This window comes from Aspergillus mulundensis, assembly GCF_003369625.1.
Source record: "Aspergillus mulundensis strain DSM 5745 chromosome Unknown scaffold_0, whole genome shotgun sequence".
In the NCBI taxonomy this organism is placed as follows: domain Eukaryota; kingdom Fungi; phylum Ascomycota; class Eurotiomycetes; order Eurotiales; family Aspergillaceae; genus Aspergillus; species Aspergillus mulundensis.
Window position 1 is genome coordinate 2,566,386 of NW_020797888.1, and position 16,333 is coordinate 2,582,718.

At 52.1% G+C, this 16,333-nt stretch overlaps 7 protein-coding genes across 7 annotated transcripts; 2 read left to right on the plus strand and 5 right to left on the minus strand.

Annotated features, from left to right (window-relative positions):
- Positions 1 to 21: 21 nt before the first annotated feature.
- On the plus strand, positions 22 to 1,338 carry DSM5745_00621 (chalcone isomerase domain-containing protein; the record flags this gene model as incomplete). Its single annotated transcript, XM_026742637.1, has 1 exon — positions 22 to 1,338. One exon carries the CDS (start codon positions 22 to 24, stop codon positions 1,336 to 1,338), a length of 1,317 nt encoding a protein of 438 aa, XP_026608482.1.
- Positions 1,339 to 1,565: 227 nt separating this feature from the next.
- On the minus strand, positions 1,566 to 2,001 carry DSM5745_00622 (glutaredoxin; the record flags this gene model as incomplete). The annotated part of the gene is made up of 3 exons (XM_026742638.1): positions 1,566 to 1,723; positions 1,787 to 1,885; positions 1,950 to 2,001. The coding sequence occupies 3 exons, from the start codon at positions 1,999 to 2,001 to the stop codon at positions 1,566 to 1,568; spliced, it is 309 nt and encodes a 102-aa protein (XP_026608483.1).
- A 695-nt stretch (positions 2,002 to 2,696) lies between these two features.
- Positions 2,697 to 4,344, minus strand: DSM5745_00623 (uncharacterized protein; the record flags this gene model as incomplete). The annotated part of the gene is made up of 2 exons (XM_026742639.1): positions 2,697 to 4,163; positions 4,237 to 4,344. 2 exons carry the CDS (start codon positions 4,342 to 4,344, stop codon positions 2,697 to 2,699), a joined length of 1,575 nt encoding a protein of 524 aa, XP_026608484.1.
- A 1,794-nt stretch (positions 4,345 to 6,138) lies between these two features.
- On the minus strand, positions 6,139 to 7,484 carry DSM5745_00624 (uncharacterized protein; the record flags this gene model as incomplete). Its single annotated transcript, XM_026742640.1, has 6 exons — positions 6,139 to 6,473; positions 6,522 to 6,589; positions 6,640 to 6,843; positions 6,893 to 7,071; positions 7,121 to 7,225; positions 7,278 to 7,484. The coding sequence occupies 6 exons, from the start codon at positions 7,482 to 7,484 to the stop codon at positions 6,139 to 6,141; spliced, it is 1,098 nt and encodes a 365-aa protein (XP_026608485.1).
- Positions 7,485 to 8,994: 1,510 nt separating this feature from the next.
- On the plus strand, positions 8,995 to 10,928 carry DSM5745_00625 (GMC family oxidoreductase; the record flags this gene model as incomplete). Its single annotated transcript, XM_026742641.1, has 3 exons — positions 8,995 to 9,318; positions 9,382 to 9,464; positions 9,512 to 10,928. 3 exons carry the CDS (start codon positions 8,995 to 8,997, stop codon positions 10,926 to 10,928), a joined length of 1,824 nt encoding a protein of 607 aa, XP_026608486.1.
- Positions 10,929 to 11,442: 514 nt separating this feature from the next.
- On the minus strand, positions 11,443 to 12,657 carry DSM5745_00626 (uncharacterized protein; the record flags this gene model as incomplete). The annotated part of the gene is made up of 1 exon (XM_026742642.1): positions 11,443 to 12,657. The coding sequence occupies one exon, from the start codon at positions 12,655 to 12,657 to the stop codon at positions 11,443 to 11,445; it is 1,215 nt and encodes a 404-aa protein (XP_026608487.1).
- A 664-nt stretch (positions 12,658 to 13,321) lies between these two features.
- DSM5745_00627 (LMBR1 domain-containing protein) lies at positions 13,322 to 15,431 on the minus strand (the record flags this gene model as incomplete). Its single annotated transcript, XM_026742643.1, has 2 exons — positions 13,322 to 15,062; positions 15,130 to 15,431. 2 exons carry the CDS (start codon positions 15,429 to 15,431, stop codon positions 13,322 to 13,324), a joined length of 2,043 nt encoding a protein of 680 aa, XP_026608488.1.
- Between the last annotated feature and the right edge of the window lie 902 nt (positions 15,432 to 16,333).

Genomic DNA, 16,333 nt, shown 5'->3' on the forward strand with positions numbered 1-16,333 from the left:
AAGCTATCAATTCTCACCACAATGGCGATGAAACCTCCTCTCTCAATGTCAAACTTACCTTTCCGCAATTGCGGTCAGTGTATGCGCCACCGATACCTCCGTCCTACCGCACCATCCCGATACCTCTCTACGACCTCTCCGCTTCGCAACAGTAACCCCCTCCGCGCGCACACAAGTGCAAATGCAAACGCACGGGAGCAAGAGATCGAAAGGTCCCGCCGGAGGATTGCCCTATCCGCGGCCGGGATGGTGGCTTGCTCGTTGGCCATGTTCGGAGTGATCAAGCTGGATTTATACGGGTTAGAACAGCAGCAACAAAAGACCCAGGAGGAGGCGGAAAAGACAAAGATTAATGGGGCAACTCGCATGGACGGACCGGAGGGATTTCCGAGTAGTCCCTCTGTCATTCGGATTCAGGGTCAGGATGGTGTAGAGCAAGTTGCGACGGGGACGAGCTCGGTGCCGCATTTCCCGTCAACAATCCGGCTGCCGAAGTACGAGGGCGACGGAAGCTCGGCTGCGTCGAAACTCGCGCCTTGGGACGAGGTTACCGGTGATGGCGAAGAGCAAGAGGAATACCAGCTCCTGGGCCTTGGAATCCGCACCGTTTCGTTCCTGAAAATCCAAGTCTACGTCGTCGGGCTGTACGTCGCCAAATCGGACATCTCGGAGCTCCAGCAGCGCCTCGTGCATATGGCCGTCCACCCTCCGAGCGATAAGCAGGTGATTGCGAACCCGGTCGGCGCAACCTCTGCTACCTCGTTGGTGTCTACCGAGCGTCAAAGGTTGAAGGACCTCCTGCTTGACGGTGAGCAAGGCGAAGACGCCTGGAACGCGATCCTGAAGGACGATGGCCTCCGAACTGCCATTCGCATCGTCCCAACCCGCAACACAGACTTCGGCCACCTGCGCGACAGCTGGGTGCGTGGAATCACGACGCGCGCGCAAAAGGCCAACGCCAAAGCCAAGGCCGCTGCTGCTGAGGCTGGTGCGGGTGCCACTGCGCCTGAGGAATTCCAGGACGATGCATTCGGCACCGCGGTGAACGACTTCAAGACCTTGTTTGGTGGCGGTCAGCGCAAGCATGTGCCCAAGGGCCAGACACTACTACTGCTGCGCAATGCCCGTGGAGAGCTGGATGCGCTATTCCAGCCTGATGCGGCGAAGCCGTTCCGGTTTATGGGCCGTGTGTCTGACGAGCGGATTAGCAGGTTGGTGTGGTTGATATACCTCGGTGGAAAGAATGTGTCTAGTGAAGAGGCGCGACGAAGTGTCGTGGACGGCGTCATGGGCATTGTCGAACGGCCCATTGGGACGGTCGTCCAGAAGATCTTGTAATAGTTCACGTGTATACCAGTCATCTCCATTCAACATGCTCTGTACAAAGCAGGCCAAGTTCTCTCCCTGCAAGTTCTACCGCATTACTACGTATCGAATAAATATGACATCAGGTCATCAAAGATGAATGAGAATTCAGTGTAGAAAGTGTATGTGCAGATTAGATTATCGACGAGCCATTATTCCGCTTCCTTAAGACACGCATCCGCTTAGCCAAGGTAACCCATTTACAGAGCACCCGCATCCTTCAGCAACTTGGGCAGTTCACCCTTGATACCCTGAAGGTCGGAGTTTCCACCGATGTGCTTCTGAGCAATGTAGATGTTGGGCACGGTGCGCTGGCCGCTGATCTGCTGGAGGGCGTTCTGGAGGGCGTCTCCGTCCTCTAATCGTAGACAGTATAGTTAGCAGCCGAGCCAACAAAACAGCTTAACACGGCATGACATACCGATGTCGTCCAGCTCAAGCGCGTAGTACTTCGCGCCCAGATCGTTGAGCAAGTTCTTGCTGGCCTTGCAGTAGGGGCAGTATGACTTGGAGAAAACGACTATGCGGGACCGACTATATTAGCCTCGCTCTATCGTGAAGACCGGAAAAGAGGCGAAACATACCAACGCCGTTCTCATCAATGATTTGCTGGGCCTTGACCTTTGCGGAAGACATTGTGGCTGGTGAGGCGGGGGCGAAAGACCCGAAGAGACGACGGAAGATGAAAGAAATGGTGGGCAACTGGCTGGGCTATCCCAGAGAATATGGATATAAGAAAGATGAATGAGGGGGAAGAGGGAATTTATTTACTAGGAGCGATTAGAGATGACGAAAGAGGGGTTGGTAATCGCAGATGAGGAGCACGCAATGGATTGTTCCAGAGCGAGGAGAGGCTGCGGTTGACCTCGGCGGAGGCGGCGGTGATGACAAAGGTCACATGACTTTATCTTGACCGTACAGATACTACTGGCAGTAAACCATAGCCTAAAGTTCATTGACTAAAGTCTAAAGTTAGAAGACAGTAACGTTGCACATCGTGAAGCCTGCAAAGGCCCACGAAAAGCAGAACTTCGGATCATCGCCGCGGGAATACCGCTCAAACATTCTGATCGAGCAGTGAGAAGGTATCAAGCGCAGAAAACCGTGCAAGGAACGATGTGGCTGCAACGCCATGATAGATCAAGTAGGAGATGGTAAAAGAGGGCAAAATATGAAGTGAAAGGAAATGATCTAGGACGCAGAAAATGGCTGTTGAACACAAAACACCATCCATAAACGCTGAACGAACAAGCGACAAAAATAAAAAAGAAGAACACAAGAAGATATTTGCGAGAGCAGAGGTATAAGTGCTTTTTGTACGGATTTCGAAATCACATCACGATGCAGCATCCACACCCCTTGTCCACCTTGTCGTCCTCTGGAGGCGGCCCTTGAGCTGTTACAACGGTTTGGCTGTTGAACCTTGGGGTTAATCCCGTGGGAGGTGGGTCCTGCACCTTTGGCATTGGGCTGTATCCTGTGCTTGTGCCAGGTCGGCTCGGCTCGGGACTCTTTGGCGGCGGTTGCAAACCCAGGCCCTCTGGTTTTAACGGCTCTGGTTGCTCGCTTTCCTTCTCGGCCTCTTTCTCTGTCTTTTTTACCGGCTGGGACTGATCGGGCACGATTGCGAGCGGTGCGAATTCCCGATCATACATCGTGGGCGTCTTGCCTTCCTTTTCCCATTGTTCTTGTTGCATCTTCCGCGCGTGGGTGGGCAATATTTGCTGGTCTGGCGGTAGCCGCGGGTCTGGCTTATACATCGTCGCTAGCCATGGCGGATCTCCTTCTGGGCGATTGATGGCCGTAGGCGGACGAGGCTCGCCTGCTCTAGTTGTGGGACGCTGGTTGGCGTTGCTCGATGTAGCCCGGCTTCGGGGTGACGGCTTTTTCGGGTTCGGAGCGGACGTCTTTCTGCTTGTCGAGCCAGTTTTTGCAGTAGCCTTTTTAGTGGCTGCGTTTTGAGACGATGGCCAGCCCCGGCTGCCGGGTCGACTCTCGCTAGCGGGGTCGGAATTCGAGGCAGAATCTACTGTTAATGGCTCACTAGCTCTACGTGGCATCCCCCGCGATGCTGCTTCTTCGTCCTCGTCCGTCGGAGCCCGTGAGCGAGACGAGAAGTATTCGCGGTCGTTGTTCTGCGGTGATCGGGACGCCGGGCTCGACATTGGGATTGGGATGCGGGAGGAACTCTTCCTCAGCCCAGGGTTGCGGTACATGCTTGATGCACTAGATTCCCTTTCCGCCGCGATCTCCTCAGGCCGGCGGAGATCCCAGCATTGGCGTTCTTCCTCTGTAATGTCATGACCATTCGCAGGGGCTGAACGAGCGGCGTTGTTCTGTTGGTCTTCTTGAAGGTCCGGCCACGGTTCCAGTGGTTCATGATGCGTGGCAGTAGTTGCAGTAGCTCCGCTAACGCTGCCGTGCTGCTGGTCTCGACTTCTTCCGCGGCCTTTCGTGCTGCCAGTGCCTGGTCGACGCTGAAACAAAATAGCGGCCTGTTGTAGCTCTTCGCTTTCAATGCGGGCTAGTTTATCGCGGTGGATCCATTTCTCGTCGTTTTGTTCCCCCTCCGTTACATCACTCTTCCTAGACCCATTGATATGGGGCGATGCCGCCGTGTCCTGCACGCCTCCGTTCTCACTCTCTGTGCGACTGAGGCTTGGATCTCGTCGACCTCGGGGCGCGTGGTGGGATTGTTCGTGATTGTAAATTTGTTTAGACAGCGAAGAACTGCGGGAACCCTTCGAGCCGCGGTCTCGGGACTTGCGGGATGTTCGAGATTTGGAGCGGCGTCGGTTCTATAAAATGGTCGGTCAGCTTTGACTAGGCAACCGGGAGCCGGATACCTGGCCGAACAACGGCAGTACGTACCTCCCCGTTAATCGGAACAGCGAACTCCCATTGCTGCTGACTCGCGTCTACAGTGCTAGTTGAGGTCCAAACGTCGGGGCCATACGTCGCGGTAGCTGTACCCGCCATTCCAGCAGCCGATAAAAGGATGTATTATGAACGCAAAGAGGCCAGACCAGCTGGGCCCGGGTCGGGAGTATAGGTGCAAATGAGGTGGTCAAGAAGTGGTAAAGCGCGATTGCCCCTGGGTCCCCTCTCGAAATCAGGCCATCCTAGTAAACGCAGCAATACCGGTAAAGGTCGCAGTGGGAGTTCCCAGCCAGGATTGTCGATATAAGAAGGAACGTTTATATATTATGCGAAGGCGGGGTGAATAAAGGAGGCTGTATAGCTCTCTCCAGCGACGTTCTGGGTAGAGATTTCGGTAGGTTGAAGAGGACGACAACCAAAGATGAGGTCGCCAGGAACAGGAAATTGTAAATAGGAGGAATTGTGGGGACTTCGGATCTCTTTGGGACTGCTGGAGATGATGGCGTGTGATTCGGTTGAGGTTAGGAGGGACCGACGGGTCGTACCGTGGATATGGCTAAGGCGAAGGAATATTAGAGGCAGACGACGAATACCGCTGACGGACTGTGAGTAGAAAATATTAAGCTAAAGAGGTTGAGAATAAACTCAAAAGAAAAAGACAGAGCGGAAGCAAACGCTGGGAAAGAGGAGTAACAGAGAAGAGGGGGTGAAAAAGAAACGGCGGAAAAGGAGTGAGGCAGGAGGCGGGACCGGTCTGGCTGGTTGGTTTCGCTGGCCAGTTGGGTCAAACAGATGCTATATTGAAAACATAAAAGAAAGAAAGACTGAGAAGGGCCACTGAAAGTGGATCAGACAGAATTGCCAGGAAATATTATGCGGTCCTGTGGTTGACCAGCGCAATGAAGGTTCAAGGGAGAAGGAGGCGACAAGGAGAAAAAGCCGGCGGGCGAAAGCATGGAGCAGCACTCACTTGGCCTCAAGGACGACTATCACGAACTAACCCAGCGCCTTTACTGCGTTGAGTCTAGCGAGCAGCTAGTCTCAACAGCCTCTTTTCCCCGGCCGCGACAGCCTAGAACTTCAGGGCCTCTGCAAGCCAATTGCAGCCGGCAATTGCAGGCAGATCGCACTTCCATGATCTTGGGACAATCTGATCGCGCATGTGCTGCCAAATATTGGTCACCACTGTAGGTGATGCCTCACAAATCAGCTATTTCCACGAAACCCCGACAGTTTCAGTCGTTGGAGGGCCAAAGTGACAGGTCCATGCTGCAGCCTCGCTGATGTCAGTGAGGTACGGAGTAGTTGGGTCGCGCTTATGAAGATGGACAAGGCGTAAGTTGGGAACCGAACCGTTAGCAGCGAATGATGATCTGCAAACGCAATAAGAACAACCCACCGTGCTATTTAACTTCAACCGCTCAAGCGTTCAAATAGTCCGAGATTCTGGATCTTTAAAGTCTGGATCTCGGTCATAGGGGGCGAAGCATTATACCTCTGGAGTCTGAACATGAATGAACATCATTCGGATATCACGTGTGCTTTCGCCATCTTGAGATTTCGATTGCTGCCATCACAAAACTTCCTCTCAGGAAGCATTTCAGCGAAGAAATCCCTTTTGCCCTAGACGGGCAAACCACCTGGCGCAAGCCATGCTTGTCTCTCGTGCTATGGTATGTCACGTTTACTCCTCGACTTTTTTGTCTTCATGCTAACTAACTCCTTGACCCCCTCAGATGCTGCATGCAGGGATTATTGAGACAGAAATAGCACTGCATAAACTGGTCTCGACTCGGCGAGCTCAGGTCACTCGGATGTCGATTGGCTTGAATCCAGGATGGCCTACATACACGAAATAGAGCGAGTGGAAGGTAATCAGACTTCAAACTACGATCATGGTCGAAAAATCCACTCCTCACTGTCACTTCTGTCTGTCGGGTAGCGAGGCCTGTTCCACATATTATCATTGACAGGCCTGTTCACGACTGATAGCTCCACATCCTTTCTAACGTGAATCGAGTGCAAGTCCCGGTAACCACCGCCGGACTTGTTGTTTGAGCTGATATGTGCGTGGCTATTATTACCTCGACCCGAGTTATGAGTAGTATTGGTCAGGCCGGGGAAGATCTTGGACATCAGCGGCCGAACGCCCGGGAGACAGCCGCAGACAACGCCGAGGTTCGTCTCTACCGCTACAATGACAAAGATAATGGCACCATTGTCTAGATCTTGCATCAACAGGTGTACATACGACTTGGTGGGTAAAGAGAACTCACAAGTCTGGTCCCAGGAGTTCGCAAACTTGACCTGCCAAGTAATGCGAAACACGCCTGCGATGCAAATTCTTTAACCGGAGTTAGCACTGTTAGAATGAATCGCGAGATCTCGCCTTACAGGACTCCGACACCAAAACAGATGATCAATCCCGCCCTTTTCGGCAAGCTCAGCTTCACTTTCCAGAGGTAGTGAATTGGCCAAAGATAAACCATGAAGTCTGTTATACTGTTGATGGCTGCAGCGGCGATGTAGAACTTTTCGGAATCAATGCATTGTTTCTGCGACATCGGCTTGAAGACTGCCCAGAGATCGGACAATGGTCTGAGCTGCGTCAGTGCATAGTGTCTCGGACATCATCGGTACTACCCACATGCATTGCAGTAACATGGTGGCAGTCGTCGATATTCCAAACATGGCTAGAATGACCATCGAGATATAGTTGAACCATTTGTTGGTCCTCGATGGGAAAAGGCGAAGGTAGGTCAAACATATCGAAATCTTGGTTATGGCGGAGCATGGCGCAAAGAGGGCTTGTATCGCAATGGTCAGCTTCATGGAGGTTAGTCTCCGAGCTTGTTCACCCGTTCGGATAACTCACTTTACCAAGTGCAGGATACCATTCGTATTTGACGTCGTATAAGTGACGACCAATTCCATATCTGGGTTCGACTAGCTGACAAGCCGACAATCCCATCGCCAGCACCTTTAGTTAGGGTTAGCGAAATTGTACGCCGATCTCCCAGCTAGGTACCTACATAAGCAAAAAGCATCGTCCAGTCGTCTACTCCCAGCGCATTTTGCACAAGGAACGTCCGTGATACGAACCGGCCGGCAACGAAGACAGTCATCAGAACCATTAGAGGGATATTGACGCCGTAAATGATGGCATCCAAGGGTTCGTGGGGGTCATCATAATTTGGCGTTGGCCAACTTAGCATCTCTTCGAGGCTGGGAGTCGACATTGTAGCGGAGGTTGCTTTCGTGAACAAGCGACACAGACAAGGAAGAGTCAGGTAGGGTTGGACTCTGCATCGTGGAAGTTTCCCTGTGCGGATGTGCCAGGCTATATAAGGCTTGCCCCCTGAGAAGGAACAGCCTTCGAAGTTGCGGGGAACGAACTGCCATGTGCACGGTTGCATGCACGCCAAATCCTACATACGCCGACCCCTGCTCGGCGACGGACCATGGTTAGTTGTCGTCTTGTCAGTGTCAGGAACGCATCGTCTTTGCAGGCATACCATGCGTCTGCCCACTAATTTGGCGTCGACTACAGCACCTAGAACAATAAGCATTTAAGAATATTTTACCGATACGCTATCCAAGCACGAGGCGGGGGGGTTGGTGGCCATCTACATCCTTTAGGTCAGAGGTCTAACGGCGAAGGACAATTCCATGCTTGGCGTATGCCTGCTCATGGCAATATCGACATTAATCCTTGCCTTTTTCCACACAAGCACTCGATGCCACAGTGACAATAGCCATTGATGTGCGGGCGGGGTGGCGTCGAAGGAATTTCAGGCCGATTCCGACTTTAGAATAGAGCTGTTTCAGCTCAGGACAACCCCACAGTCATCCTAGATAGCGGATCAAAAGTCGTTCATACAATTGCTGGGTTAGGTGTACTACGGAAGGGGATGCGATGAATGAACCCCAGACCATGGCCCTGGACTAACCCGACTTAGCAGAGACTGAGTCAGGCTCCATGACCACCCCAGCTCAGTCCAATTTATTCTCCACCTCAACCCCATGAGATGCCTACACCTGGACTTCATTGCGTGGAAAGAGTGGCAAGGGACTCATTTTAAGAGTCAGACAACTCGACACGACATGTCTATCTCCACCGAAGTACGGAACATGACTACGCCACATAAGTTCTGGCATCCTGGCCAAATGCAGGGTGTACGGCCTAGTCCTCTATAATCTACAGATAGCGAGGGCAGTGACATTATTCCATGAAGGCGAGTCGAACGTGAATTGAATACGCAACCTGATTCAATCTCCGCTCAGCTAGGTCCTGGGGCTTTATTCCAAGGACTCAATAGAGCAATATATCGCCCCAGGCTTTCTAAGATGGACTCCTTCGTTACTGATCTACCGGTACAGTACGCATTGGCCACCGTTAGATCGTGGAAGGCCGAGGATGTCCCGGATATTCGATCCTGCGGCACGGGGCATAAAGAGTTATTTTCTATCCATCTGCGCTGACTCGTCCGCGGACCCAGGGGACTAGCGACTGATACGACGTATAACTATAGGGCTTGCCGTGGATTTCCTCTTTTCCTCCCCTCAACAGTTGGGTTTTGGTTTTTTTTTTTAATCGCTACACTCGTTTCGGACTTCTGCTGTTTTTACTTCGTCCTCTAATGCTAAGGGCTTGAGAAGCCTGCCATTCTTTTGATCTTATTCTTGTCACTCATTTGACCACAGTTTACTTATACTTTGTGAAGGTGCCTATCTGGACTATCTACCATAATGGCTGTTTGGAAGAGCACTTTTCTGTCACTCATTTATCTTGCTTCTCCGTCTCTAGCTCTATTTAATCTAGGTGTTCCGGGAATCAATTGGTCCTACGATTATGTTGTGGTCGGTGGTGGCACTTCAGGCCTCGCCATTGCAGCAAGGCTAGCTGAGGATCCTGGGGTGACGGTGGCCGTTGTAGAGGCCGGTGGACACTATGAGATCGAAGGTGGTATCGAGAGCATTATTCCTGGCTTCGCTGCCGCAGCGAATACTGGCACTGACCCTTCCGACGATTCGCTGCTAATCGACTGGAACTTTGATACCTTGCCCCTGACGGTATGTGATCTGCATTGAATCCCAGTATACGCCCTTGTCGAGACATATTGACCCTGGTTCCAGGCTGCAAATGGTCGAGTCCTTCGTTATGCAAGAGGAAAATGCTTGGGTGGCACCTCTGCGCGCAACTTGATGGTCTACCACCGGTATGTTCTGCAAGACTCTTTTACCTATCAAAACTAAATCTTGGCAGAGGAACCAAAGAGACCTATGATCAGTGGGCAGGCATCACGGGCGACTCTTCGTGGGAATGGGACTCGGTGTTGCCCTACTTCAAGAAAAGCTGCACATTGACAGCACCGGACATGACCAAGCGTAACGCGAATGCGAGCGTGACGTATAACGTGAACGCATTTGACAACAGCTTGGATGGTCCTCTTCAAGTTAGTTGGCCTAACTATGGCTCCCCGTTCTCCACGTACGTCGAGGTTGGGCTGGAAGAGATCGGTATTCTTTCAGGGCAGGATACAAACAGCGGCTATCTGAACGGCTCTGGCTGGGCACCTTCCACTATCGATCCCAGCTTGGAAACACGGAGCTCCTCGAAAACGAGTTTCCTGCCACAATTTACTCTGAACTTCAACGTCTACGCGCACACTTTGGCGAAGAAAATCAACTTCAGCGGAACCAAGGCTCAAAGCGTGAAAGTCGAAACCCTCGGTATCTCCTACACCCTCGCAGCAAAAAAGGAAATCATCCTGTCTGCCGGATCCTTCCAGTCCCCCCAACTCCTAATGGTCTCCGGCATCGGACCCAGGTCAACCCTGGAAGAGCTCGGGATCAAAGTCATCAAGGACCTTCGCGGCGTCGGCCAAAACCTCTGGGACCACGCACTCTTCGGTGTCGTCAATAGAGTCAACGTCGTGACGGCAAGCCGCCTCGTGAACGACGCTCTCGCGGCCGCAGAAGCCCTCGCTCAATACGCCTTCCAAAAGGGGCCCCTCACGGCCCCTGGCTTCGGTGTCCTCGGCTTCGAGAAACTCCCCGATAGTATCCGCAAGCACTTCACAAACAGCACGCGCGAAGCCCTCTCGGCCTTCCCCTCCGACTGGCCAGAGGTCGAATATCTCAGCCTCGACGGTATCCTAGATGGCTGGCACAGTGCTGACGACCAAGATCTCGGCGATGGCTACGAATACGGCACCATCGCGGCAGCCCTCATCTCCCCTCTCTCCCGCGGCTCCATCTCGATAAGCAGCGCCGACACCACTGATCCTCCGCTCATCGACCTCGGCTACCTCACCCACCCAGCAGACCAGGAAGTTGCAGTTGCAGCCCTGAAACGCGCGCGGCAGGCCTTCAATGCATCGGGCGTCACTATCGACGGCGTGGCCGAGCACCGCCCGGGACCAGACGTGCAAACCGACGAGGAGATTCTTGGATTTATCCGCTCGACTATCGTGCCGGTGTGGCATGCTGCTGGGACTTGTGCGATGGGCGACGCCAGTAACCCCGACGCTGTTGTCGACTCGAACGGCAAGGTCTTCGGTGTGCAGAACCTGCGCGTTGTAGATGCAAGTATCTTTCCCACTTTGCCACCGGGACACCCGCAGAGTACGTGCTACATGGTTGCTGAGAAGATTGCGGATGATATCAAGAATGGGAATTGATATTCGTATGCTGTGATGTTTCTATTTTTGACTGATGTTTTCTTATTTGGGCTTTGCCCTACCTCATTATGGGCTGCACGTTGATGTCTAGGTAATTCATGTATATAATGGTAGCGGGCTATTTTTAACTTAATTCTTTTCTTCCTCCTCTTCATATTCATATCCGGAATGTATTCGACTTCAGGTGGTCTGGTTAATATATGGACGGATAGAGTACGTGCAGACTTTGGTAATCCACTCCAGTTTGATATGGCCCGATGGTATTGATATCACAAATGCAGTATGGTCTAGTACCTGACAATGAAAATCTATCCTGTCCTCCTTATTCCTATTTTAAAATCAAATATAAGAGAAACGCTTGATGTATATGTGCCGGAGAAGTGAACCCTCATCCCAAACGAGCCAAAACAGCCAAATCGGGAGATGCAGAAACGTACGGGTATATGCATACATTAGATTGAACAGAAGCAATGAGAGGGTAGCAAAATGAATTCCAAGTGTGTAGCTAGGTAGATTAGTTTTTTGCCACCGCATCAACCTGATTAAGCGCAGACTGAGCCTCTTTAATCAGGGCCCTCCGCGCATTGCGGGTCTCATCATTGGATACTTCGATGGAGTCGGCCTTGATCATGACCTGCGCCAGAATGAACTCGCCGAGCTTCTTGTGCTCGAAATCGCGAGTTTTCTCGTCCTGTGGCGGGTCTGTGATGTACCGGTTACAGAGCGGGAGGATCTCTTTGCGGAAGTATGCGGTCAGGCCGTAGACCTGCTCCAGCGGGGTGGGGAAGGTGTTTAGATTGGGAGCTGGAGGTGGTAGGGCGTGGCGGCTGGCGCCGCCCGCGGATGAGGTAGGTCGCGGGGGCTGAGCGGGAGGTGTTGATAACTCATCGTCGTCAGAGTCGGCTGACGATGTCTTCTTCTTTTTGCCCTTCTTGCTCTTCTTGCGTTTGTTCTTCTTGCTGCTATCTGATTTTGGTGTAATCTCGGTAATGTTTAGTGACGAGTGGCGAGGGGCTTCTTCGCTCGTCCGTCCGATGGAGGATACGTCGCTAGGTGTTCTGGTGCCAGGCTGCACCTCTGAAACGACGCACAGGATCTCAGACTGTTGTTTGAGGCCCTCCGCGCGGCATTGCAGCGAGTCATCATCGAGGAGCTTGCCCTTGTAGAGTAGTTTGATACGGTTCGGATCGGCAGTGCGCGTGACCTCTGCGGCGGCCTGCCTCAGCTGGCCAATACTGAGGGTACCATCGTTTATAGAGTAAGGCGGGAAATGCAGTTCATAAGTAACCTTGCGGTGGTTCAGAACGAGTTTATCCGGTTCATTGTCATCTTCTCCTCTGTACGAACGGGACGGCGGATCGACAATGTCATCCGGCGTAAGGTAGGAGTAAGGCCGCTCGCTGGTATTCGTCGGATGGTAAGACGGCGCGGGGCGGCGCCAAAGGTTGCGCCAAGACATGAAGATGAGGGCAATCGCGCAAGCGACAAGTGTGAGAACGGCGGGTACTTTGTTGTTGTCGGTGCTGTTGTAGTATGAAACCCAGTCGAGCGGGGAGAAGGCGCGCAGCAAGGGCGTTGTTGAGGAGGCGGGGCGTGAGATGAGGGGCAAGAGGAATTTATGGTGGAGAGAGTGTAACGATGAGGGCAGGCTGGCGGTGATGTAATCCAGGTAGAAAGCACACGTCTCACCCAGAGAGCTCTGGGAAACGTGTGGAAGCAGCTGGGTCATGGATTTATAAAGGTGATAATCCGGGGAGGGGGGCCGCTGGGAGCTGAGGTCATGGAAGAACGCTCCTTTGATCTGATTCTTCTCTTTGCGGCGGAGGCAGTCTCAGCCTTGAGAAGGGTGGCCTGGACTCTGAGAGATACTGACACAGCGCGAACGACAGGGTCTTGTCTGCGGAGACTTGCAGTCAGATCCGTATGACATGCCGCAGTAGTGTGGCTCGGGTCACCAGCCACAAGTACCTAAGCCACACTGGGTACGGAGTACTATATAGTCTGACCCCGGTACCAACCCTGGCATATGTTGAATGGAAGAAACTTGAAGCCGTGATAGAGGCCGTCAATCATTTTTACATCAGATTCTAACCATTGATCAACCTGCATTGTGCTTGCACCGAGTTGGGATAGTGATCAGGTGCCGCACTATATATAATATGGACTAGGCAATGGTATTTAGTGATATATGCTTCGTCCGGGCATAACCTCGCAAGAATACAGCCTGAAGCATATCCATGCCGGTCAGGGTTTTTAGAGACATATCATCAATGTATTTGGTTTATAAAACCAAAGAATTGTAGTAAGCATATTATGTATTATTATAAATTATCATACAGCCGAATCATGTCTAATAAACGCCGCTGCAATGCGCTGATAAAATACAGGCTTGTCTATAACCTCACTCCACCACTGACAGGGCGGCCGCCAAACCATCGGGAAAGACCGCTGTTGCCATTGTTGCCGTCATTGCCCATCCATCGAGGCAACTGGAATGAATCATTTTGGAGCCACTGTGGTCGACTTGCAGTCTCAATAGTGTTCCTGACACGATGTGCGAAAGACTGGAAGAAGTTCTCTTCCTCATCCTCTTCTGGAACAGTCGAAGTGCTAGCGACAGCGCCCCGGGTAGACCTCGATGGCCGCGACGCATCGGTCAAGGGCGTGCGCGAGGATGAGTACGCCTGCGTGTTCGCATCCACGTGGGTTGACTGTCGAGGAGATCGCTCATTGCGTGTGGAGAGTCCAAGGGAGCCAAGACCGTTTAGCTCCCTTTCAATCAGCTCACGACCTTCTCGCCAGCCGCCAATCCCATATCCACTGGGATTGTTCTCCAGATCATCATCATCCTCTTCAATGAGGCCAAAGCCGCAAATGTTTTTGACTCGGCCGTAGAGGTTGAAAAGAGTGGCCCCAATGGGAATGAGGATAGCAACCGGAAAGAAGTAGTCAAATCCTTTCCCGAGCGGCGTTAAATCAATCCACTGGCCAAGGAAGCGGTAGAACGTTGTGCTTTCTCGAACGTTTTTCGGTAAAAATGTCAAGAAATTATATGCGATTGGAACGGTAAGTCGAGCGACCAAACTCGCATACCAACATGCACTTTCGCCATATGTATTTCGACGGACCAACGCTCGGTTACCCCATACTTTTGCGTCATTGACTCCAACCAACGCTGCGGAGCACATATATAGTAGCCACATAGAGGCAACGACTTGTCGTCCGAATCCGACCGGAGCGGGGCTCTTATGGTACGAGACGATGGATATAGTCACCACAGATAGCCGGGGTGCTATTGATTTGATTAACTCGGACCAAACGACACATATCGAGGCAACCGCAAAAAGCGCTCCAAAGACCAGTCGTAGATTTGGGTAAACGTTCGTATACAATTGATATCGCATATAAGGCGTGAGCATTTTCCATTGCGGGAAAAAGCTAGAGCGTTGAGAGTGATGACCAAACTCCAATTTTTTTGACGCGGATGAGTTGATGACTGCTTGCAGGTCGGCAGCCGTGTAGATCAAACGATCCCATGCATCAACAAAACGAGCTTTCTGATGCCTGGCTCGCTGAAGGCGCCTTGTCAGGTCCGCTAGATATCGCTCCGTAACCACAGCTGGAACCGTGCCGGAACTGGTGGCGGGTTCCAGGAGCCCTGATCGAAGTTCTGGAGGAGTCGAAGTTTCGGCTAGTTCTTCTATCCAGTCCTGGAAGTCGCGGGCAGTCCCGGTCTTTCGAGACTGTAGCTGCGATACCTGGGCCTCAAGGGTTTCTAAATCATTTATCGCATCCATTAGGCGGTCATGCATCAACGGTGCGTGGGACTGAAGCCTCCGTAATCTGCCACTGGCACTGGCGTTGCGGAACAGAGTACGAGGTATAGAGACCAGACCATGGCCCATCAAGTAAATGGCAAGGACAAGACCCCAGACATAAGCCAGCGCCATGGCGAGGGCTTTGATACTGGAGAACTCGAACCCATTCTGGATGGAAATGTAGATAAGGCCCACCGTTGCACACCCAAGGACGATCATCTGATACCGGGCATTGGAACGGACGGAGTATTGTAGGCGGGCTTTGGTATCGCGGTGTCCGGAGTCGATATATTCACCCAATAACGGAAGAATGGCCCTGATAGTTCAGAAGATATCAGATGCGGAGTCTCCTCAAAACCGAGATCAGAATACTAGCCACATACCACGTGAGGACGAAGATCAACCAGTAGGCGATGCGCCAGGACACCAGAAGAAGACGCCCAGGAAGCCATATCGCGTTGGGACCACCCTCATCACGCGAGCTCGACGCTAGGTCAATGGGAACTAGGAGGACTACACTGGCAGGAAGAGCGAGCGCAAGGAAGACAGGAATGGATAAATATGCCGGCGTGGCTCGCAGTGTCAAAAACCGTCGGAGGAGCAGGAGCACAAGCACGGAGATTATGAGGAGAGCTAAGGTGAAGAAGATACTGGAGCCCACCGAAATGTTGGCTATTGTGATCATGATGCCAGGGACGAGAAGCGTAGGCGAGACATGTATGGACCAAAAAAGGAGAGAGGTTTGATTTGATCGATCAACAATAATTGACCATGTCGGGTCACTCAATCGGCTAACGGCGACTATTGATCAGGGACCAGGGGGAGATATAAAGAGGTAGAACGCGGGGCTTAAGAGCAAGGGGAGAGAGAATGGAAGTCTTAAGAGGTTCCGACCCTTTCCAGAGAAGAGATTCTGGACTCTGGCACTCTCTTCTAAGGCTGACGACGATGGGTGATGGAAGGCAACCGAAGTGCCAATCACAATATCCCAGTGGACGGGCGACTCCAGGGCCCGCGGGAGTGACGACAGCAGATGGGACGCTGTCACGTGCATAAATACACGTGACAATTACTGCCGTTTCCGGAAAACGACCCCTCTCTGATTGGCTGCTCTAAATATACAATCCACGGCTTGAATCCAAGGATTCAAGGAAGACTCAAGCTTCCAACTTTGAGCAGTAAGAATGGAGTAGCACAAGCCATTGCTTTTTGACGGCTTCAGGTACCTTGGTTGTGATTGTGATAATAACGGTATTTCGATGCCGACCGAGTTCTGTCGCAGAGTCGCCATCCACTTGTACTACTCCGTGCTAGTCCCTATACATAGGAGCAGTCTACGCTGCATACAGAGTAGAGGATCTGCCCTAGTTCACTCGTGATAGCAAGGCTCTCATGGAGGCATGAGAGTTTTAGCAACTAACAAGCGGCGAATCAATTCTTCACTCTCCATGAATCAAGGCAGACAGACTCCAGCGATTCATGTATAAATACAGCAGGTGAAGCTACACAAGGCTTGGCCGTCAGACCTTGCGTCTTTGCAGCCAGTCATCGGGCTAATCGCCGTCCAACTGACTTGGTCCAGAGGAA